This window comes from Lepisosteus oculatus, chromosome 15 (genome assembly GCF_040954835.1).
Source record: "Lepisosteus oculatus isolate fLepOcu1 chromosome 15, fLepOcu1.hap2, whole genome shotgun sequence".
Lineage (NCBI taxonomy): Eukaryota > Metazoa > Chordata > Actinopteri > Semionotiformes > Lepisosteidae > Lepisosteus > Lepisosteus oculatus.
The window spans coordinates 4,787,318-4,811,996 of record NC_090710.1 but is presented as its reverse complement, the minus strand read 5'-3'; the positions used below and the strand labels follow the sequence as shown (position 1 = coordinate 4,811,996).

Below are 24,679 nucleotides of genomic sequence, written 5' to 3'. Positions count from 1 at the left end.
GAGGGGATATAGAAAATCACTATATCTGTGTGTTACGTCCCAGTGTGTGGTCTATGTGTTTTTGTTGTTATGTTCCACACTTCTGACTTTGATTGTTCTCCCTTCTCCATTGGCCCACCATTACACTATTGTTTCCGTATGACATCATCAGCTTCTCGACCAATCACAACTCATCTTATTCACTATATAACATGGAGGTTTTCAGAAGGAAGAGGCCTTTTGTTTGACTTCGGTCCCGCTTTGCTTCGCTTCGTTTTGCTTCACTTCGCTGGTTTCTGTTCATCTCTTTGTACTTTCATTTGTTTGTGTTTATCCTCGTTTCGCCGTTACCTTGCCCAAACTTGTTATTGTATCAACCTCTGTGTGCTTTTGTACTCTGTTACTTGTCTACTCTTGTTTGTATTCATAGTTCACTTATGTATTTGTGTGAACTTTTGTGTATAGAGTTAGTTTAGGTTGTTGGGTACATTTTGCACACACGTAGTTGATTTTTGTATTAGTAACACTAGTTTAGGATGGGTGAGTGCCTTTTGTCTTGTATGGTTTTGAGTAGTCAGTGGAGGTTAGCTAGGGTGTCTGAAGACGCTGAAGACCGTGTTTTTGGGTTTTCTTTTGTAGTTAGGTTAGCTTCCCCTCACTTTCTTAGCCAGCTCCATTTTGTTTGTTATTTTCTTTTCTTTGGCACTGCTCCAGTTCCCTTACCCTGTGTGTTATTGTGTCCTATTACAAACCAGTCACTTATTCAACTTAAAATAATCACTTTTGCACCGACCTTTGTTATCACGCTTCCTAGTCCCTCACCAGAACCCACCTGCAGCCAAAAACTATGCCAAATTTTACACCCCTTTACCCCCAGACACTTGGGGGTCATAACACTGTGTTTAGGAAATATTATTATTATTAAAACCTTAATCCATGCAATATATGAAATACAAAATGGGAAATGCTGAGCTAGAAGAGGCTACTTATAAAAAAGACTTAAGTGTTTGTATACAGTGGTGAGAAAATGTTTGTGAACCGATTGGAATTAACTGTATTCCTGCAGTAAGTGCTCCTAAAATGTGATCTGATCTTCACCTCTGTCATAATAATACATAAACACAATCTGATTAACAAATAATACACCAACAATTGTACTTTTTCATGTCCATATTGAACACATTGGTTAACCATTCACTGTCTATGCTGGAAAAGGTCTGGGAATCTTTAGATTAAGTAACTGGTGAAACTGCTCCTTTAGCAGCAATGACCTTAACCGAACATTTCCCGTAGCTGCTGATCAGTCCTGCACACTGTTTTGGGGGCATTTTGGCCCATTCCTCTTTACAGAACTGTTTCAGTTTGTTGTTATTGTTGGGATTTCTTGCATAATTGGCTTACTTTAGGTCATGCCACAGCATTAAAATTGGATTAAGATTGGGACTCTGACACTGAGGCAGAAAAGCAGCTCCCAACCATAATACTCCCTCCACGCTTCACAGCTTGGATGAGGGTTTTGTGTTAGTATGCAGTTTTTTTCCTCTAAACATAAAGTTGTGTAGCAATTTCCACTTTTGTCTCATATATCCACAGAACAATATTCCAGTAGCATTGTAAAACATCCAAATCATCTTTGGCAATGCTCTTTAGACACAATGTTCTTTTTTTGGAGAGCAGCGGTTTCCTCTGTGGTTTTCCCCCATGCACACCACTCATGTTCAGTGTTTTTCTTATTGTAAACTCATGAACACAGACATTAGCCTGTAGAACAGACACCTGCAGGTCCTCCGCTGTTACCCTAGGGTTCTTTGTCACCTCCTTGAGCATTGTACGGATCGCTTTTGCAGTGATTTTTGTTGGACATCCACTCCAAGAGAGAGTAGCAATGGTACTGAATGTCTTCCATTCTTACCCTGTTTTTCTGACTGTGCATTGATAGAGGCCTGTTTTTAGAAATGTTTTGTAACAGTTTCCAGCATTATGAGCACAATTCTTCTTCTAAGGTCCTCTGAAACTTCTTTTGATTGGGACATTTCATTTGGACAAATCTGTTTTGAAGAGCAGACTCTGTTGGTAACCAAAGTTTGTGAGTTTTCTTTACAGGGCAGGGTGCCTCATACTCACACCTGAATATCATCTTATTGATTGGAACTCCTGATTCCAAATACCCCCTTTAATTAATAGAGGTTCACATACTGTACATTTTCCAGCATAGACAGTGAATGTTTAAAGGATGGATTCAATAAAGGCAAGAACAAATGGCAAAATTAGTTTTGATACACATGAAAATAGAAATATTATTATTATATTTATCTATTTGATAAAGATAATTATATATGTATATATTCTATATTTATCTGTTAATATATTATGATCAATCAAAATGCTTATTGCTTTATACTTAATGGTGGTAAGATCATTAAAATTTCTTATTTCCCTAGAAAATAAATTATATAATATCCTGGAATAAATCATGGTCTGATCAAACTCTGAAGGCTATAAGAAAATGTAATCATTGCATTAATGAAAATGTCTGTGGTTTCATAAATAGCTGTCTGGGAATCAAAAGAAATAAAGTATATTTCCCTGTTTGTATCATTTTGAAATTTGGGAGTCAATATTGTGGGCAGACTGTCACACAAACAACATAAGTAATAAGAGTGACAGTTGAACAATTCTACTGAAATGCAAATATGAATAAAGAATAAGCATTTCATCAAAATAAAAAATAAGTAACGTTCCCAAAAGAAAATCCAACGATTAATATTTTTCTCTGACATTTTACTTTAATCTTTTTGTTATAGAAATGAAATGCGTCCCCCTTTACTAGTAATACTAGGTCTAGGCTTACAGTATATAGTCATAAACCTTCGTAGGTGAAAGTGTTCCGTACTAATCATACTGTATAAGGGTGTAGACTTTGCGTTCTTGCACTGTATTGTACTGTAATGATGTTTTGGCGAGGATTACTTCACTTTAAATCTTACTGTTATCCTTTCTGACTTACTTAATAATAGGTGAATCTGGATATGTTTTAATATCCGTTGTATTAAACATTAGATTATCTAACAAGAGATCTCGCCTGATGTCGAGAAATTGTACTTTGCCTCCTGCAAGGTAACCCCAAAGCAAAGCGGTGTCAATGCGTGAATCACTGTACTGTATTCCTTAACTAAGTCTCTTGTTAACAGAAAATTAATATCATTCAAATTCCAGTTGTTAGAAACGTCTAAAAGCCTATGCTGAAACATCGTCCAGGATTGCAGTTAACTCGGTACTCAAGTCAGTCGACACTAGCATTGGCAGCCGTCCAGGGGCGCGGTTATGACTTCTTGCTTTTCAGTAAATCACCTGCTTTTTTAACCTTTAAAGTCGAGTGGAGAAATAGTTTGTTCACCACCTTTATCAAAGCAAGAAGTTTAGACTAGGAGAAAAACTTCTTTGTAGTCTATGAAAGCGATTATATTACAATGTCCCTGAAGTATAAATTCCTCTGTCCAGTATAAGGACCGGACTCAGATCACAATGAGGGGAAATCCAAGCTGGAAAGAGAAAAAAGAGGTATTTATTTCCATGGGGTAGTAACTCGTAAAACCTTCATGTATTCCAGTAAAAACAGTGATTATATCGATTTATTCCCGTAAAAATAAATGAGTACATTAGTTATCCTATAAATTACCCTAAACAATCCTAAAATTAAAGAAACTAAATGATATTATTTTGAAGCGGCAGCTCCATTAGACAGCGAGCAGGACAAATTCATACACATGTAACAATCCACAGAGACAGAGAAGTAAGTGAAAGTAAACGTAATCATCAAGTATCCATCATCACTGTTTAAATGCCACAACCCCCTCTACAGTAACAATAAATTACGCTTGAATAGACGGAGGAGGGAGGGGGAGGGACATTGCATTATAAGCATGCTGTTTCCGCTTGCGGTGCTTTCCAAGTTAATGTAGTTCTGAACCACCAAGGAAACTTCAGATTTAATTTTGAAGTCTTCTTGCAGTCTGCGTTACAATTATGTCCGACCCTACCAACTAGCAACGAAATTGAAACAGAAAACATTCACCCAGGATCGTAAGTTCAATTTTATTATTATTATTATTATTATTATTATTATTATTATTATTATTATTATTATTATTATTATTGTTGTTGTTGTTGTCGTTGTTGTTAAGCGAGGAAGTTAAATACCATGATCTGTACTTATCACCATATAAACATGGTACATTATAACCATATATAACTTTTATATAATTTATTGAAAAATCACATGCAACTTACATGTACGACACATACGAAAAGCTATTAAAGAATTAGATTTGTCATAGTAAATCAATACGACACAAGATTTAATTTGTCGAGTCCAGTATAAATTAACATGTATCTATGTATTATCATATGCAGGAAGAATGAATACTCCTTTTTAAAGTTTCAAAGAATAACCTGCTATTGAAGTGACGGAAAACCGTTTTTGTCACTGTAATTCATAACGGTAATCTGATTTAAAACACAACCTACTCATTGTCATTTCACTTCTCGAAACTATGATTAACGGGGCTTTACATGGTTGAAGTCTGGCAATAATGGTTACAGAAAGAAAACAACTCCTGTCTTCGCGCGCTTCTGAGAATTGATTTGTTTGGTAGACAATTACTGGAGGCTGGAGGCTGAAAATTATTCTTTAGCACTATGCAAGTATATATCCATTATATGGGTTTTACAAGTAGAGAAAAAAAAGATTCAGGTGAAACTCCGTTGAGAAGTTAGGTATAACGCAATAAAGCTACTGTATGTGTCTGGCAGATTACTTTTAAACTGTTGATTTTTATAAGTTACCTCCCAATACACAAACAGGTAAAATTACAATGGAGTGATATAGTATACAGGTACTGTAAGAGGATAAGATCAGTGGCTCCTCCACATAAATTCCACTTTTTTTTGATGACCTTAACTATATACTGTAGATATGTAGGTCTGCTAGGAATTCAGTGAATTTAATTCTGGTGGGATTATGAATCCATTCATATTTTTACAGTATTGCTTCTTGGGCAATTACTAAAACATTTTTGTTTCTGTGTACAATACAAGTGTGCTATCATTTTCTATAATTTATGCCAACATTTGTGAGTACATTATGTGTACATTTTAAAAACGATTGATGAAAAGAACAACATAAGAATATGAGCGCAAGTTGTTTTAAAAAGCACAGTCGAAACAGTGAAATGGTCATCGCTTTGGGGGATTGATAAAAGTGTGCAGGTGAAGTGTAGGCTTTTTAGCTTCTGGTTATGGCTACTCCAATGCAATTGCTTTGAAGCCATTTTTAGCACCAACTTGTGCTGGTATTCAACATAAGAACATCCATCCATCCATTTTCGAAACTGCTTTATCCAGTACAGGGTCAGAAGGTCTAACCTGGCAAGCATGGGGTGCAAGGCAGGATACACCCTGTATGGGACACCAGTCCAGGGCACACACAGACACAAACATCCGCACAACATAAGAACATAAGAAAGGTTATAAAGAAGTGGTGGCCACTTGGCCCATCTAGCTCATGTGCTTCCTAGCAAATTAATTTGAGGATCTCAGGGGAATCAGCTTTAGTAAAATGGTTGGGCAGGTTGACTCATACTCCCACATTCCCTTGTGTAAAAAAACTGCCTCCTCCTATTCTTAATTTTCAACACTCTAAGCAGGAGTTCCACTTGTGTCCATCTGTTCAAGTTTCACTGCTGGTTTCAAAGAAAACAGAAACATCTCAATAACCCGATGATATCTCACAGGCACACTATAGTGTTTCAAAATAATATGCACAGACAAGACTTCAACAGGGGTGAAAAAACAATTCTTTCCGCGATAAAAGAATCAATAGCAATGGATGAAGGACAGAGAAACAAAAGAAAAGGAGAAAATCAAGCAAGAAAAATGAAAAGAGAAGGGGTTTTCAATGGATATGCTATATTTAAGTTCAAATCTGAGATTTAAATTAAAGTGCGATAGTTGTTTTTCAAAATAGCATATTTAAGGTATGGTGGTTTAAATAATCATGTATTTTCAGCACTATAAAAAGCAGTTGATGAATGGCAGCTGTGAAACATATTGAAATCATGGATGTCCATTATTAATATACTGTAGATCATGCACAACAACAAAAAACAAAACTTGGATATTACTTCTTTGTACTGTATATTCCTTGTTTCAATGAAAAAATGGATGAAACCTTACAGTATACAGATAAAAGATAAAGATAAACCTTTTATCATTGTGTAATGATGTACTTGTATGTATCACAGGAATCTGTTTTGTTTAAGAAAAAATAATAAACATTACCGATGAAATAATAATTATACAGAGTCACTAAGAATCCACAGCATAACTGGAGTGTGGAGTAATTTGTTATTAAGACCAGAAAGGAGCATTCGGAGTGTAGAGGCTTTCCCTATTTTAATTATTTTCCTTAGTCAGTTATTCATTTAATATATGTTGTTTTTTTCGCATGTTTTATTTCAGTGAACCACACTGTTTGTCTCTTTTTTGCTTATTTAAAAAGGGCCAAGCTATTATTCTTTGTAACTTCATACTGATGGGATTTCGATTTAGTTACGGTCTGAAGACCATCAAGACTCACGAAACAACCTTCCCTGAATGGGTAGGCTGTAACCATGTTAAAGAAATGTTTAGTACAGCAAGGAACTGCTACTAAGGAAAACTGAGTTATTTGTATCTAGGTCCAGCATAAACAAATTTATATAAACAATCCTTATCTGGGATTTGAATATGACAGCATCATCTTAAAAGTTGTATTGGAATCAGTCCAGAATAGAGCTACTCGATATTTTCCCATGCTTAATGGAAGTACTGGACCTTTATAGCATTAAACAGAGAAGACTACAAAGAGAACTAGGAGATCTTATCCAAGTATTCACAATCCTCAAAGACACTGACAAAGTTACAATGAAACATTAGTGAAAAGACACACATGGAAACTACATGGAAGTGCATTTAAAAATAATAAGAAGAGTAAATTAATCAAACAAATGATTCTGGGATTATGGAAAAACCACATAGCTCTAATGCCAATATCCTGGCTTCTTTTGAGAAAAGGCTAGTTGAATTCCTAGCATTAGCTACTAAGTACCAAATAGGCTAGACAAGCTGAAAGGCCTCCTCTCATTTGTAACTCTTATACTCTTATGTACTTTCACGGTGTTTTAACAAAATGGAACTTTAACAACTCAAGATAAAAGAAACAGTAGCAGAAAAATGTATTAAGTGATTATACTTCTGTTTATATGACATATTGCAGTTCTTGATGCTTTTAGTCATTATAAGTGGATATATTCAATTAATAAAGTTTGAAATGAAATGAAGTTTGAGCAATCACTTCCTCTTGTTACACAAAATTATTTTTGCTTGATTCTTCAAATAAATCTCATATACAGCTTTATTTTTGCCCTTATACAGACACAGTTATTCTGTATTTTATTGGTGAATATGTTCACGCAAAACAGAACAGACATAATCTAAGTAAAAAAAAATTGATGGCATTGCATTTGTCAGTAACATCAACAAAATGAAAGCCCATCAAGAATCATTCCAGTATCTCTTGAGTTGATTACCTGAATATGCTAAGACAATGAACACGTTCTACTGACAATGTATTTTATCTGTCTTTTAAAAGAAAGAATGAGTTGTCCAGTTGTGCGTGTCATCTTCCCTGTAACCCAGAGAAGAGAGGGAAATGCTGTGAAATCTAAGATATGTTTCATTGCAGACTTCTCTAAAAGCATTTACAAGGAAAATAGAAGAAGTTTCAGAATTTCCTGGTATGAGGTGTTGGGAAACATCTTTATGTGACTGCTTTTTTGTAGTAAGACTGGTGTTAGAGCTTAACTTTAGTGCTTAGACTGCATTAATCACCAGGTGTCAGGAATCCTCAATGAAAAGGTATACAGATCCTATGCAGACACTGGAGTAGGTAGATGACAAGGCAGGCGAACAATCCAATAAGTAAGGCGACTTCATGGTCCAAAAGAAAAAGGGGATTCAGAATCCATGAAGTACGATTGAAGCAAACAATCCGAAGCAAGAGGCAAGGTCATGGTCAAAAGGAGTAAGGTAGGTCGAAATCCGGGAAGTACACTGGTAGCAAACAATCTGAGACGAGAGCCGAGGTCCAAAGTTGAAAGACTAAAGGGAAGTCCAGAATCCAAAATAATACGAGGTACAGAAAATGCCAGCTAGAGCTCTCAATTAGTAGACTCAATACAGAGCAGCGGGAAGCGGGTTAGGATGGTTTAAATAAGTGTTATTATTAACCCGCTGCTGGTACTGGTTAGTTCTTTTGTGAGATTATCTCTGCTGGCTGGTGGTTGTGACAGTACCCCCCCCCCACACACACACACACGCTCACGGGCGGCTCCCGACGCCTGAGACGGCCGATCGGGATAGTCCCTGTGAAAATCACTGATGGGCATAGGGTCCAAAATATCCTTCTCCGGAACCCAAGATCTCTCTTCGGGGCCATACCCCTCCCATTCGGCTGGATACTGAAGGGTACCATGGTGCCATCTGGAGACGAGGATCTTGTGGACTGTATACACCGGGCACCCCTGAATGAGACGCAGGGGTGGTGGGCAACATTTGGGTAGGGTTTCGGGAGGGAGACATGGAAAGATGGCTTGTTATTATTAACCCCCTGCTTGTACTGGTTAGCTCTTTTGTGAGATGATCTCCGCTGGCTGGTGGCCGTGACAGTAACAACGCTGTATGATGGCCAATCTTTTTCAGTGAGGCAAGTTAACCCCAAAGTAGTATGTACACTATCCCTTTGTTTTCTCCTGTTTCCTCATTATTAGAATTTGAACCACTGACTAAATACATGTGGGTGTTCTAATACTATTGGCCCTGCACTGACTGGTGTCCCATCCAGGATGTACCGAGCGTTAAGCCCGTTGCTTGCTGGGACAGGCTCCAGTTCCCCTGGGACCCTGTGGGAGTGGAATAAGTGGTCAGACAGAAACTGAATGGATCAATTATATACTTTTGCATTTTTCATTATTTAACACAAAGTTCTTGTGGCATTCTTCTCGTGTATATTATTTATGTTCGTTGCAATAAGGTTTTGTACAGTTGGTTAAGTGCTGTAGTTTTTGGCTGAATGCTTTAATGACCATTATAAAAGTAATTGCTAAACATGGCACATACTCCATAAACATGTGACTCAGTAAGAGCTGTATTAATGTGTTCTGCACAGTGGCTGATCGTGTATATTTTACTTTGTTTTGCTAAGATCTGAAGTTCTTTTAGAGTTGTTGCCTTATCAATGTCTCAAGAATGTACAACTTGCAGCTTTACAGGAAATTGCATAGAAACTTGACTAACCTAATGACAATAATAGTAAAGTTTTTCTGCACTCATGATAAGACGTTTTTAAAACACACATAATTTGAATTTTTAAAACACTATCTTCGTTATTACATATATCTGATAAGTATGGATTTCCTTCCTTGTTCCTTTGGGTCACATTTGAATGATGATTTGTGAAAACATAAGATTAATGTTACAAAATGGTGCTGTTTCAGAGTGTTTGTAGAATTGTACAAAATGTACAGTGGATAGCCACTAAACCATTTTATGTTGTAAGTTTTTATACTGTAGAAACATGGCCACACATTTCAAATGCTGAAACCTCATCACTCTTTCCATTATTGAAGGTACAGGGCATTGTAAGTAAAATTAGACTTCTTAATTGTCTTAGAAATATTGTAGAATACACCTCTGTCTATTCAGCATTTATGTATTCTTTCCTCACCTCTCTAGTTCCTTACTTACTAGAGACACATTTATAGCCTTTTATTCCAGTGCAAAATTGTGCTTAAGTGTAATTCATTGATAAGAATTCTACAGGCTTTAATTTAAAATACCAAAAAACTTTGATAATCTCCTCTGAATGCATTATTTCAACATGTCTTTACAGAGCAAAACATGTGTTACTCACTTGTTTTAATAGTCATGGAACTGGTAGCATGGAGTCATGCCAGCCTTGACAATAGTGAGAGTGGTAAGTATAATTGTTTGTTGTATTGTTAACTGTACCTGAATCTTAAACCATTAATGTAATTTAAGAAGAGCAATCCTAATACGGATTATTCTGGAACACCAGTAAATAATTACATCATCCCAGTTTTAGCATTCACCCCTATCTGTATTCTCTGTTTTCTATCCATTAACTAGTTCTCAATCCAAATCCAAATATTACCTTGAGTGCCAGACATGTACAATATACTGTATGTGTGCAAAAAGTGTGACTCAACCAAGCAGTTATTGAAGAATAAGTAAAACATCAGGTTATGCAAACGATATCTAGAAGTAAATTAGGGGATCATTTGCATTCATGGTGGATTTAGAACGTTTATGTCTCGCTAACTAGTTAAGAACAAGAACAATAGTGGATATAAACAGACCACATTAAATGGTATATTTGGAGTTTCTGAGGACTTTTAATTACATTCCTCATAAAAAGATAAATTCACAAATTGCAGCCCTCTTTAATTTACACTTTTTTTTCTAAATTCAGATATGGTTAGCAAACCGAAAGGGTGTGGGAGCCTACAATTTTCCTCATCCATGTTGTTAGCATTTCTTCTGTCAACAAATGGTTGCATGAAATCCTCAGGTCACTTAGATACTAAAAAATCAAATGAGTTAGATTGGCAGAAAGACCTCCTCTCATTTGCAAATGCACTTATGGTCTTAATACTACTTACCTGTATGACCTGCAGAAAAGTTAGATAGCAACCAGTTCTCTTGCCTATTGTCTTAAAACTAAGAATGTATCTGTATTCTAGGAAGTGTTCTTTGACTTGAAACTGTTTTTTGAATGTCAGTCTATTTCATGCAATGCCTTATGTAACATGTAGAGTTACATTTTGTTACACATTTGTTTTTATTTACAGTCAAATGTCTCCCACCCACAAACTTCACCATTTATGAAAAACATGGAAAGACCTTTTTCTCGTGGAGTGAATTTAAAGAAAAAGATATGGATTGTAATGTAACATACAAGTTACAATATCGGTATCTTAACACAGAGAACTTCAAAGTAAGTATCATGCATTAGGTAATCAAATGAGCATTCTTGTAAAGATGTTTATACAAATATTTAATTTCTTACACTTTATTCATCTTACTGTACATAAGAGGTTTGCATTTGTTTCTTCTGTTTTTCTTATGTAGATGTTATACAAAAGCTCACAAAACTAGTGAAAATATCTCTTTCTCTCGGACTTAGTGTGATAACTGTGAAATCTCACACATTACAAACACCACTCCCAGGCCCAAGTATGCTAAATACTTGGCCCTTAAACACAGGTCTGTCAACTGAATGTTATAGTATATACAGTACAAAGGAAAGCATACATTTTGCTAAAATACACCGCCCTCCAAAAAGTGCTGGGACAATATTTTAAATTATAGCTGTACGCTCAGGAAATGTGGGTTTCAAATCACAAGATGAATGTGAGACAAAAACAGAGAATAACCCCTTTTACCTAAAGTATGGGTATTTTTATGCATAAATAACAATGGCTGTTGCTGTTATACAGGTACAGCAGCACTGTTTTTGTTCAAACCCCCACATTTTAGATGAGCATGAGTATTGGGACAAACAGGTTTACAGATTTTTCTAATTGCCCAGGTGTTACACATTGCAAACATTTCACACACATAAAAGTGTTGGGAAGATCTAGGCATGGTGATCTGAGGTCTTTCGAAACTGCTTCTGAAGTCTTTCACTTGAATTAGTCAACATGAAGACCAGAGAACTCACTAGAACAGAAACGAAGGCAATGAAAACGAGAGGAAAGAAAATGACCATTAGTGAAACTGATAAGACTCTTGGCATTGCAAAGTAAAAAATCTGAAATGGTCTTAAGAAAAAGGAAACAACAGGAGGAGTCAGGAACAGGCTGAAAACAGGGCATCCAAAAGTGTAACAATGAATTAGCAGAAAACCAAGAGAAAAAATAGAAGAGCTTGATTTGAATTTGCAAATAAATATGGCGATGAGCCACAGGAGTTCTGGTACAAGCATTTTTGTACAGATGAGCCCAAATAAAACACCTATCAATGTGATGGAAAGACTGTACTGTGGAGAAAAACAGGAATAGACGTTTATCATCTGTATAAAAACCTAAATGTTGGAATTTCCATGAGATAGACTTGCCTGAGGTGGAATAACAATCCAAAACATCCCACCAACAACAAACCAGTAAAACTGTTTTGTGGCACTGTGTATTGCCAAGGCAAAGACAAATATTTCTCTAAATTAAGTGGCAGATTAAGTGGCAGTTAAAGTGTACTTGATTTTTAGGACAAAGGTATATATGTTATAGATGACAAAGTTGACTGAACTGCATTGAATCTATGGACTTCACATACTCAGACCTTTGGACCTGGAACCTCTTGAGATAACTTGGAGCATCAAAGCCAGCAGACTCAAAATGTTTTCTTGATTAATTAATTAGAAGAGGTCCATAACAGTGCCCGGAGATGCATAACAAGTAAACCTGAGTTATCCCTTTTGTTATATCACTTTACTTTTTGGGATGTGGATCCCAAAAATGATATCCTACTGGAATTTCTGTATCACCTTGGCCTACTGGCCATATATTTGCTGCTTCTGTTCTTCACTGTTAAGCAAAATGATCACGTTCTGCCAATCTGGTGAAGGTCAACGGCAATAGCATTGCAAAACCAAAAAAGCCAGCAAATGACACTGGGAGTTACTGCTCTGATCTATACAGGATACTAATTCTTTTAAAAATCAGCACTATTAGAAACTCATTCCTTCCCCAACACAGCTGCTGTGGCCACGTTCCCCCTCTGATTACAAACACTTAAGGTTGATTCTACCTAAGCATTAAAACTGGAGCCTGATTCCTAGATCTTTTTTTTCAGCCAATGATACTGCATGAAAACATGGGCTGATAATTAGACTGTCCCTGCAGTTGTCCTGTGCTAGACATCTGAGGCTGCTGCTGTGGATGAATCTGAGGATCACAAAACTGATGGTTTATCTACATGATAAAGTCAGTAATATCAGATTCGACACTCAACAACAAATTCCCTCAGGGGGGCATCCTGGCACAGATACTTTTCAACATCTACAGAAGAGACATGTCCACCACATGGACATGCAAAATTTGCTGCGGAGACCATGACTTATATCACCCACTAATTTGCTGGCACAAACTGACAAACAAAATTATAGTGAATACTACACAAAATCATCGATGCACAGCTGCACTCAGTGATGAGGATAGTCTCTGGAACACTGAGATAAACTCCAGTTCAGTGATGATAGGTTGTTTCAAATATCATTTGACCTCTATTCACCATGTTACAGCAAAACACAGAGAAATTTCTTATATCAGAAACAATTCCCACTGACGGAGACCTTCAAGAGCTCCCTAGTCACTGTATGGTTTCATAAGAATTATTATTGTTATAAGTTATTGTTTATGAATATCTGTTTGTCTTGTGCCAGAGAATAAAAATTACACACATTTTAACACTTGTTAAATAAAACATTTATAACATTTCCTTTGCACTATTTGGTTATCATATCTTATGGTTAGTTGAAGTGAACATTGCAGCATTTTGTTCAGTGTAAAAAAGCAAAGCTCATATTCCCACTGTGAAATATGGTGCCAGAGTAAATTATGTTGTTTTGCATCTCTGAGTCCTGGAGCCTTTGATAAGATATGTACGATCCTAAACTCCAACACATACCAGGGCATTTTGACTAGGCACTTGGTTCCCTCTACCAGGAAGCTCAGGTTTTGACCAAAAATGGACATTTCAGTTTGACCTTGATCCAAATGCATCCAAATTAACAAATATAAAAGTTCTTAAATGTCCACACAAAATAAATGTTCTTAACGGCCCGTCTCAATCTCCATCCTCATGTTCAATTGGATCACTTAATCCAAACTCAAAACTCAAAAAGGACATTCACAACCTGAAACCAAAGAGTCTGAAGGCTCTAGAGAAATTCTGCTTGGAGAAATAGTCAAAACTCCCTTTTCATAAGTGCTAAAACCTCATAACACATTACAAGAGACTCCTTATACAGTAAGTGTAATCTATACTACAGGAGGAGTTACAAAATACCCACTTTAGAGTTATTAATTAAATGTGACCCTCATTTTTATTTTCAATTAGAATAGGACATTGTTCTTTGTTATGCTATTAAGATTCTGATTAATTAAACCATGCTACAAGAAAGCTTTATTGGTTTTCACTAGATTATGATTATAATTTAAAAAGTATTTTTCAACAATTGTAAACATTTTTGGATCTTGGTAAGCAGAGTATACATATCCTGGAAAATGCAGACAAAATCTGTTTTTAAAGTGAGAGCTTTTTTTATTAGTGCATATCTTTCCACCTGTACGGTAAATGAAGACAATGACACAATTAAATCGTTTTGTAGATCAGACACCTATCTGTTTTATCAACGTCAATCTTTGGCGCTGCTTGTGGAGTACCTGGTGCCCCAAGACTTTAGTTCTACAATATTCCTATAATGGATGTGATTTTTCCAAAGCATTTCATATTGGTTATTTTATATATTATTTTAAGTGAGGAATTTGAATAGACATTTTCAATGAAATGTAATTATGCACTTTTTATTAGCATAAATTACACCCAATGCTGTATTTGCGAACAGCTTAATTGTTTTAAATGTACTGTACTTTAAAAATTAAAAGGAACTTTGATGTTATTCTTGTTAGGAAATAGAAACAGAAAAAACACATCACAGAACATTCTTGGAGTTTCACAAAGGAATTCAGGCAAGAGTTAAAACTGTGTTACAATCTGCAACAGGTGAATTCACTGCAAGTGACTGGACTGTTGCGAACTTTACTCTATCAAAAGGTAGGACATCTTTGCATTCTTTTATTGTGTTGATAACTTTCTATATTTGATAAGTATTGTAACACTTACGGCCGACAGGCACTGTGTAAGAGCCGGCGTACCAGAGCAGGTGATGTCACCGCCCTTCCCTGTGATAGCAGGACTACAGCTACTTGTTGTAGAGAGACCTCTCTTTGGCTCACGGGGCTGGGTCGCTGCAGAGTGACATGGGAGTCCTGGGTTCGAGCCCCTGACGGTGGGGGCAGACCTAATGTGGCAAAGATGCCTGCCTGAGCCCCTGTTGTGTTACAGTATCTATATTCATTACATCTAATTTAATTTGTTAATGAAACACAAAACAATAAAAAGTACCTGATCTTGTAAAACACGTTTCGGTATAAATTAGTGTGTGAACAAAGGTCTTCCATCAGTTATTTAAAATGTGATTTCATTTACATGCTTGTAGAAGCAATGCATCCTGAGCAAATTCAAAATATCCTGTGAAACAATTTGGAACTCTTTACATGTTCCACCACACTCTGTATTGCCTTGTTCATGTGAATTATGGAAACCAGGAATGAGGTGCAACAACTCATACACTATCTATGGTATTTCTTCACATACAGTGAATCTGTACTCTTTTTTACTATAGTTGTCATTTTTTCTTTTTTCTTTTTTTAAAATTTTGCTTTACACATGGGGGCAACGTAGCACAGAGGATTCATGCAAGGTGGGTCCCTGATACAAACACTGCTGTTGTACCTTGAGTGAGGTACTTTACCCCAGTTTCTCCAGTCTACCCAGTCGTACAGTATAAGTCTGGACCAGCAGCACTGGGGGATAATCTCTGAATATCTGCTGCCCCTACTTAGTCATAGGCTCCCTGATTGCTACACACTTCGAACCCGGGATAAGCCCTTGACTGTGACTCAAATGGATTTGCCTGTGTACTACTCACATCATTTTCCTTACTTTCAATATCTATTTACCCCTAATGTTCTGGTGGTTTCATCTCGTCTGGTGTGTCTGGCTCTGTACTGTACTTTTCCTTATACTCCACATCAAAATGAAATACCAGCTACATCCATTTCAAGGAAAGTAAACCCCATTCCACTTCACTGTTATCTGAAATGTATTTTTTTTGCAAACCACCTGAAAGCACAAGAACTTCTTTATTGTACTGAGGTTTGGCTTATTTAACATATCTTCTATGTTGCTTTCAAAGGGAACTTTAAGGTTCTGGTCAAGAATATTTCCTGCAGTGTTTACAACTTTGATCACTTTAAGTGTACTTGGAAGGAAGAAGATGAAATGCTGACACATGCTCAGTACTCAGTGACATTACTGTAAGTGAACTTTTGCTGTTTCCTAGCAAGGTGTAAGCTATCGATTGCCGTATGAATCAGTATTATTTTTTCCACAGCTACAAGTCAGATGAAAAATTTGAAAACAGAACATGTGACACCTTTACCAACAAAGAAGAGAAAGTCGTCGGATGCCACAGCAGAATAAGTTCTGCAAACCCCAGAATTTATTTGCGCATCAATGCATCAGGCACTGATTTTTACAAAATTTATATTTTCAGATTTTTCCCCAGAGATATTGGTAAGGAAACTTGTACACATGTTAAAACTCCTTCTAGGGCAGTGAAACTTAATCCTGGATCTTCAGGATCCCTGTATCTGCAGGGTTGTGTTCCAACTGCACTAATTTGAAATTGATATGAACCCTGTGCTAATTAGTGAGTTTAAGAACAGTCCTCAATCAGATGTGTGAGATTAAATCTAACCATTTGGACTTGGTAGAAAACACAAGTTAACCAAATGTGGAAGGAGCAGTGTTTCATTTAGGCCAAGACGTAGACTTAATAGACTGTCCTGCCTTTATGATCAGCATGCTGATGATTATTACAGATATATGGTTCAGAATAAGCATCTATTCTGTAATTTCTTTTTGGTTCAGAGTTCTCTTTCTTTCTACTTGTCTGTTACTTGTCTGTTTATGTTTTTCAGAAAAGATGGATCCACCTCAAAATATCAAAGCATCTATAGAATCAGGAAGCTTGAAAATTAAATGGAATCAGCCACGTGTACTGTCCATCACAAATAATAACTCGGCGTGCTTTCAGTATGAATTAAAGTTAAACGACAGCAAAAATGTTCAGGTAACATAAATATTGTGGGAAGTAAGAAATCAAGAAGTTGGGAATAATTCTTATTCAGTCTGATGATGGATAGGATGGTAAAATGTGCTTTGGTAATGGGTTCTGAAGTTCAGATTACTGTAATATGACAGGCAAAGAAAGCCATAATTCTCCACTCAGTGGAGATAAACTCCAACAATGGAGGCTATTTACATTATAAAGAGACATAGAAACCATGCTGGATTCTGGATCCCTAGGTTTGAAATGGAAAAATCCTGCCTTACAATGTTCTTTAAAGTGGCATAATAACTATTAATCAAAGCAAACTTTCTGTTTTAGATACAAACAATACATGAACGAACCAGTTATAATCTGTCAATAATTGATGCCATGAGGACGTATTTATTGAAATTAAGAGGAAAAAAATCAGATATTTGTTACACAAACAATATTTGGAGTGACTGGAGTACAATTGTAGGTGAGTGTTTATTTGAATCGTTGCTACCTTTTCATTTATTATTTGACACTCGGGGATTTATATTTAGAGGACTCAGAATATTGTACATATTCACATTTACAGTATTTGTCATTTTTATTTTTACAGGGTAACAGTGTTTGTTTATGCTTGGACCAATGTTTATGCTATTCTGAGGACATTTATCAAGCATCTTAATTTCATTTCCATAAATCCAAATCAGGAACCTAACATTTTGAAATAACTATTTTTGTGTTAGAAGTGGTGCAGTTTTATGTATTCTCCTACTAGTGACTTTTCCTGAGTGTATTTTACTGTAAGTTCCACTAGGAAAATACCCATCATTGTTATCAGTAGTTTTTACATCATTGGTAAAATTACAGCTATGATTTCTAAATTGAGTCAAATGTGTTCACCTGGTCAGGAGGTGTTCACTTCTTTCTCCCATTTAGACTTTTTCATGAAGCCCAGCTTTTTCCCATTGTGTGCAATTAACGCAGAGCTCATACATAAAAGACTTGGAGAAGGAGTTTTACACTGCAAAAGTCTAATTTCTGGTGATTGTTTGGGTCACCAAAGAAGCCAGAAAGTATATTCATGGATACGTCTTATTTATCTAGATCATAGCCAAATCACTACTTTCAATACATATCACTGATATTTTTTTCTCTAACTAAAGCGTGTTCCACCAATGATAATAACTAATGTGGCACTGTGATACTTATTTTAAAAACAAAATAGCTCCCGAAAGCTGATTGTCTATACATTTTTCATTAGTACTGTAGAACTAAGTCGCTCAGTGTCACGGATGTTGGAAGGGATGAACCGTGGAGAGGCAGGAGTGCGGAAAAAGACCCTATACGTAGCGGCGGAACGGGGGATTAGCCCAGGCTCAGCAGTTCAGGAGTCATATAGAAACCAGTGCCCTCAGGCAGCGAACGTGGAGCAACCTGGATTCTAGGCCAGTCTCAGGACATCCAAACGTCAATGCTGAGCGAAGGTGATTCAGTGACCCGGAAATATAAAGTCCCAGAGAGAGAGACACCAGAAGGACAGCAAAGCACCGGAAACTAGGGACAGGACAGAGTGGGCACACAGAAAGACAGAGAACAACATGTGCCATCCACTCATTGTCTTGCATAAAATATTGACTCAGAGGACTGAGTACATCAGTTCAACATTGTCCCACAATCACTTTCCAAAACAGAAATAAATTGACCCATTTTGCAGTTCTGCTTGAAAGTTTAACACCTATCTTACTGTAAAATAGATAGAACACATTTCTTTGTAAGTAACCAGGGATAAAACAATTTAAATACAGTTACTAATGAGAGGAGGTCATTTGGACCATTTAAGTGTAGGTAGTTGGTAGCTAATCAATCTGATGATCTCCTCCAGTTGTTTCTTAAAAGAAGCCAGGGTATCAGCTTCAATATCATGACTGGGCAGCTTGTTCCAGACACCCACAGCCCTTTGTCTCAAGAAATACTTCCTGTTCTTGGCTTTAACTATACTTCCACATTTCCTGATTCACTGTTTATTCTTAAGAAGCCCATTGTATTGACTTTATCAATGCATTATGTTAATTTATGCAAAAAATGAAACTTAAGGTATTTATCATTTATCTGGAGTACATGGACTTTATTTGATATATCTGAATCTATAACTTTAATTGCATGAGCTCACCAAACCAAACTTCCCTGCAACTGGTTGTTATTGCAATACAGTATTGATCCTGAAGGTGGGAAAGATTTTCTTTTGTTGATATTGAACTTCTGTAACTCTGGGCTCGAATCAGCAAAGCCGGCCAATTGCTTGGTTGCCTGCGATCTCGTGTGATGAAGCATAGGAAGAGCAAGCTGTTAACTCAAATCAAGGTGTTCGAAGCGGCAGTCCTCTTTTGTACGGCTGTGAAACCTGGATGCTATATCTGAAACACTTCAAGCAGCTTGAACGCCTCCGCATGAGATCACTGCGGTTGATCATGAGCATTAAGTGGCAGGACAGTGTGACGAACCTAGAAGTTCTGGACAGGGCTGGCCTAGTCAGCACTGAGGCCATGATTGTCAAAGCACAGCTAAGATTGACAGGCCATGTCATCCGGATGAATAGCTCACGCATGCCGCGCCAGATCCATTATGGAGTGCTTGCGCAGGGCCGCAGAAACCTAGGGCGTCCCAAAAAAACACTTCAAGGGTTGTATCAAGGAGAACTTGAAGCAGTGTGGAATCTCTGCCAAGGAACTAGAGCCTCGTGCTCAAGATAGGACTTTGTGAAAGGCTGGCGCACATTAACAAACAGGGCATACTCTAACTTTGAAGCCAGCAGATGAGGAACGTGTCGCCAGCGCCGGAGAACGCAGGAAGGTTTCGGCATCGGCTCTTGCAGCAGCTGCAGGAGCTGTCATTCTGGTGCCCCACACTGCCCCCCCGAGTGTGTCAGTCGAATGGGGTTAACCAGCCACATCCGGGCCCATCAAAGACACAACGATTGACATCATCAAACACGATGGTCAACCAACACATGTGGTCTTCAAAACTTACATTGCATTTGTTTTGCAACAAATTCAGTATTTAATCTGCAACCTAACATATTTTCCCTCTTTTCAGTTTTGAAACCTGAGGGGAGAAATAAATTAAACTCCTTAGTGATTGCCCTAATAGTTTTGGGCATCCCATCTGTTTTGCTTGCTGTTCTCTTGATATTTAGATGTCAAAGGTAAGTTGAAAGGATTAAAGTAAATTTACTCTCCAGCATTTTGTATAATTTAATGTATTATAGTAAGACCAATTTCATGTGAAAATATTCTGTATATATATGTGGGAACAGTGACAGTGTACTTTCTCAAAGTGTAACCTACTTTCTGTTAATCTGTTAACTTTGGTAGACTTTACCACAGACAACATCAGGCCTCTTTTTTCTAGTTATCTTCTGGTTAAATATGAGTGGTGGATTGTTTTTGAACTCTTGTTCTTCCTGTTTATTCTCGGCTTCATTTTTAATCTGTTATTCATGGCTTTCCACTGTGAAACAGTAATAGACTGATGAGTACAAAAGATAAAAAAAGACCATCTGTCCAACTGCCTATGCTTTAACTGTATTATTCTATTAATGTATCTTGAAGTTTTCAGTTTTTATATGATGAGATTATTTGATTTTTAATTAAAGGTTTTAGGGTTTAAAAAAGTTTATATTTAGTTTTATTTATGTTACATGTGACTTGGTCTTCAGTGTTAACTGACATTTGTGTCTGTTTCAGGGTGTTAGAAAAACTATTCCCTCCAATTCCAAGTCCTATAATAAAAAATAAAAATGTGCTGGAAAAAGATACATTTTTCAAGGTAATTTCTGTCTTTAATTATTTGTTATTATCTTGCTGTTTGAAACCTCTTCTTCTTATAAACATTATAACTTAATAAACGAAATGAGTATACTACCAATTACATGGCATGTTTCAAATGCTAATTTTATTCAAACATAAGAATATTTAAAATAAATTTGGTCCAATAAATCTGAGTCCCTTACTAAAAGGGACTAAAAATAAAACATTTAGTATAATAATTCCTAAATACTTAAGATACATACAGCAAAACCATCTTGACTGTTTTAAATGAACCAAATCTAAAAAAACCTTTACAGTAAGAAATATCAGCTGAAGACCGTGACCAGACATTATGCAATAATTAAAGAACATTTCAAATACATTATGTTATAACTGATTGATTATGGGATTTTGAGATAACATTCATGTCATTCATATTGAAGTTGCTAATAATTTTCTGCACTGTACAGGAACTATAATTCTATACTACAAGTTATCAATTTAGTTGTGTTCAGGGTGTAGAAGGGACATTTTACAATTCTGAATATAATTTTCAATATTTTGATGCTGCTTGCCTTGTAGACTGATGCACCAAAATACATCGAGGAAATAACTATAGTTGTCGAAGACAGCAGTGAAGATGATAGGCTGTGAGAGCCTATACTCAGCACCCTGATCCCAGACTTTGAAGGAGACATTTATGCTGCATCTCTCCCTCATTTTAATTTTGCTTTCATTTCCTTCATTCCCCATAATACTAAGCGTATGCAAATTAATTTCCTCACCAGCCAACTGACTGTTGGCAGAGCTGTTTTCCAGAAAAAAAATGGACTCAAGGAAGAATCACAGCATTGCAGTTTTGTATACATAATAGCAAAGAACAGCTTAAATGACCACTTAACACTACTGACAGCAACAGTGTTCTGTTGCCAACAGTATCACAACACATCACACTGCCACCCATGCAATGAACATTGACAATGACCTGAGCTTGACTCAAAACCCACTCATGTGAGAAGCACTAAGCCTACCTTGCTTGAAAAGATCTCAAATTTGACCTGGGTCTAAAATGCTCAGCCCAATGTCCAAATTTGTCCCTCCTTCACTCACCAGCCAGCTGAATGGGTTTTAGAGTCATCTGATGTGGCATCAGCTGCTACTGTACTGACAAATATCTACAACTTCCTGCTCATCAGACATGGCATTTACCACTGAGATCATGAATATCAAGAAGAGCCAAGACCAAATAATTACATTTTGAAGATATTTTGTGCACTATTCATATTAGGGATGTACAATTGAGAGAAAATGTTGTATTCCGAATTATGCAAATAAAACTACATAACTTAAAGTAACTTTCATTACTTTTTGTAAAATGTTTAAATATACCTAATGTTTCATAGTACTATTACTGTACATATTTCATGTTTCAAAATATATGGTAATTATTTTTGTGCACTCTAAATATGAATATGAAACTAATTTACCATTGATTGAAAGTTTATTTAGGTTTATTTTGTATTTTAGTTTTTTTAATTTTTGAACATATTTGAACTGTTTTGTTTTAACTGCCAAAGCTTGTTTCGCACATTAAGTCAGCATAATTTTTTTCTGAAGGGTGTAATCTTCAACATAAACTGTAAAATGAATACATAAATACTTATTAAGGGGCTGTGCTTATAAAACTATACTGCACACCACTTGTTATTTTCATCACAATAGGTGCTACTTCCACAGCAACCCTACTATATCATTAAAGAGTGTTCATCTATTTTGTACTACAGTATTGTGTAGTACAGAGTGAAGTAGTGATTAAATAGATTATGCAGCTAAAATGTTGCAATTTCAAATCACCCTTCACTGATTTTGCTCTAGTGAAATGACCAACTGTATAAATGCATGTTGCTTCGGATAAAGGTGACACCACATAATTTTATAACAAAAGGAGATGGGTTAACCCTTATGATAAATGGTTTTAGCATGGTTTAATTACACATTTTCTGTGGTTTTGGTAAAAGTACACAAATCTTAATGTAAATGTTCTATGGAAAAATGTCAGTAGGGCACATGTAATTCATTTATCAATTGTAATGAAAAAATAAGAGTAAAGAAAAAATAAAACATATGTTAAAAAATGATCCACTTTACTGGGTTTCTTCAGGATTCAACACATATTTGCTGAATTAGAATGATGGCATACACACAAATTGTATTTGCTATGACTTTGTGAAATTGAGTTGCCAATTTCATGAACATAGACCAGTATGTTCCAAACAGGAGTGACATTTCTGTCTCTTCATTAATTCAAGTTTACCTAGCTTGCGTGTTTGTGAGCTTTATGTGTTTATGAGTGATGAAGAAACTGACTGAGTGAGACTAAGTCCAGAAAATCAGTTCACACAGAGAACCAGCAAGGCAGATAGTGTGACAGAATGCACCGCTATGCAGGTGATGCTTTCAAGCAGCATATTGTAGTCCAGTAAGTAAAATTATTGCTGGTATCAGAGTGGGAATTATGAGTTCTGAACTGAAATGGCAGAGCAGTATAATCTGTTACTGCATGTCTGGATGAAAACCTCGTAGTCAATGCACTGTGGTGTTGTTTTGTTTTTTTTTTTGGTCTTTTACAATAGTTCAGTATGGAATAAAGCTGGTAAGTATTTCAAATATATATGAGTTACATTTCATGGTGAATCAGACCTAAAATATCTCCTATGAATATATTATTAACAGCATCATCATCATGAAAGTATATTTACTTAATTGTAAGAATACAAGAAAGATTACAAGAGAGAGGGGGCCATTGGACCCATCTTGCTTGTTTAGTGGTTAAGATAATTTATGCTTCATGTTTGAGCCCAGAGTTTTGATGTCAGTTCCCTGTCTGAGAAGTGTGGTCTAGACATCCACAGTTCACTGGACATTTGTCTAGACTCAGGTTTATAGTCCAGTGGAAGCTATTTATCCCATGCTGCTCAATTGAAAATTTAAAGTTTAAAACATTTAAAGTTTTGCTTGATTAAAACATGCAGAGGGAAACAGTTTTGGTTTTGAAGTAACAAGCCAAGCATGCAGCTTCATGATCAGCAAAGGGAAAGCTGGCTCAGAAATGTTAGTTTCATTTTGACATTTAGGGACTTTTTAAAATACTGTAAAACATAGAAGAGCTAAATTATAAAAGGAAAGCCACTTCAAGACTGTCAGAAAAGGTTTGCCAGGCTTAACTCAAGGTCGAAATCGTTTACCTGTAAAAATAATCAAGATGGTTTCAGTTGACTGCTTACTACTAATGAGTTCTAGTAATAAATCCACAATAGTATTGATCAATTTCAACTGATTGATCCCAATCTGGGATTCCTGAACTCACACTGAAAAGATAATCTGGTCTTTTAAGATTCAAAAAGAAACAATCCTTTGTGTACAGGAGGAATTTATTTGCTCAGAGGAATAATCCAGCCTCATAGCTGGTGCTGATACCACCTGGAAGCTGCTGGCCAAAATCTCCTGATCAATCACTACCAGCCAAAGAAGCAAGTTTGGTCCACTGACCTCTTTTTGTTTGTAACATCCAATCTTTGTCACGACAGCAGCCGATGAAGTGTTCCTGCTGATATGCTGGAAATGTTTTTGAATTCTTCTTTGTGAATTCATTCTTTTTAATTCTTTGCACTTTTACTGTACCTTGCTGTGAAATGACAATACAAAGTCACAACAAAAATGTTTATTTGTATCTCTTTCTCATGTAGTAGTGTGGACTTGAAAAAAAAAACCATCCAAATTATGTGAGAGTTGACTTCTTCCTTTAACTGATCAGCTTTTACTTTAATTG

At 36.3% G+C, this 24,679-nt stretch overlaps 1 protein-coding gene across 1 annotated transcript; it reads left to right on the top strand.

The window, feature by feature from the left end:
* The first annotated feature begins 3,896 nt into the window (after positions 1 to 3,896).
* On the top strand, positions 3,897 to 22,988 carry LOC107079415 (interleukin-5 receptor subunit alpha-like). Its single transcript, XM_015363533.2, has 11 exons — positions 3,897 to 4,062; positions 9,968 to 10,051; positions 10,947 to 11,092; positions 14,787 to 14,931; positions 16,136 to 16,256; positions 16,334 to 16,515; positions 16,923 to 17,074; positions 17,393 to 17,531; positions 20,138 to 20,246; positions 20,788 to 20,869; positions 21,433 to 22,988. Exons 2-11 carry the CDS (start codon positions 9,976 to 9,978, stop codon positions 21,502 to 21,504), a joined length of 1,224 nt encoding a protein of 407 aa, XP_015219019.2. The 5' UTR covers positions 3,897 to 4,062; positions 9,968 to 9,975; the 3' UTR covers positions 21,505 to 22,988.
* The last annotated feature ends 1,691 nt before the right edge of the window (positions 22,989 to 24,679 follow it).

Bases quoted from the DNA above. Each gene is read 5' to 3' on its own strand.
- LOC107079415 (XM_015363533.2), top strand. From the start codon at position 9,976: ATGTGTTACTCACTTGTTTTAATAGTCATGGAACTGGTAGCATGGAGT. The intron at 11,093-14,786 runs GTAAGTATCATG...TATTCTTGTTAG, and splicing joins TTAACACAGAGAACTTCAAA to GAAATAGAAACAGAAAAAAC. The intron at 16,516-16,922 runs GTAAGGAAACTT...TATGTTTTTCAG, and splicing joins ATTTTTCCCCAGAGATATTG to AAAAGATGGATCCACCTCAA.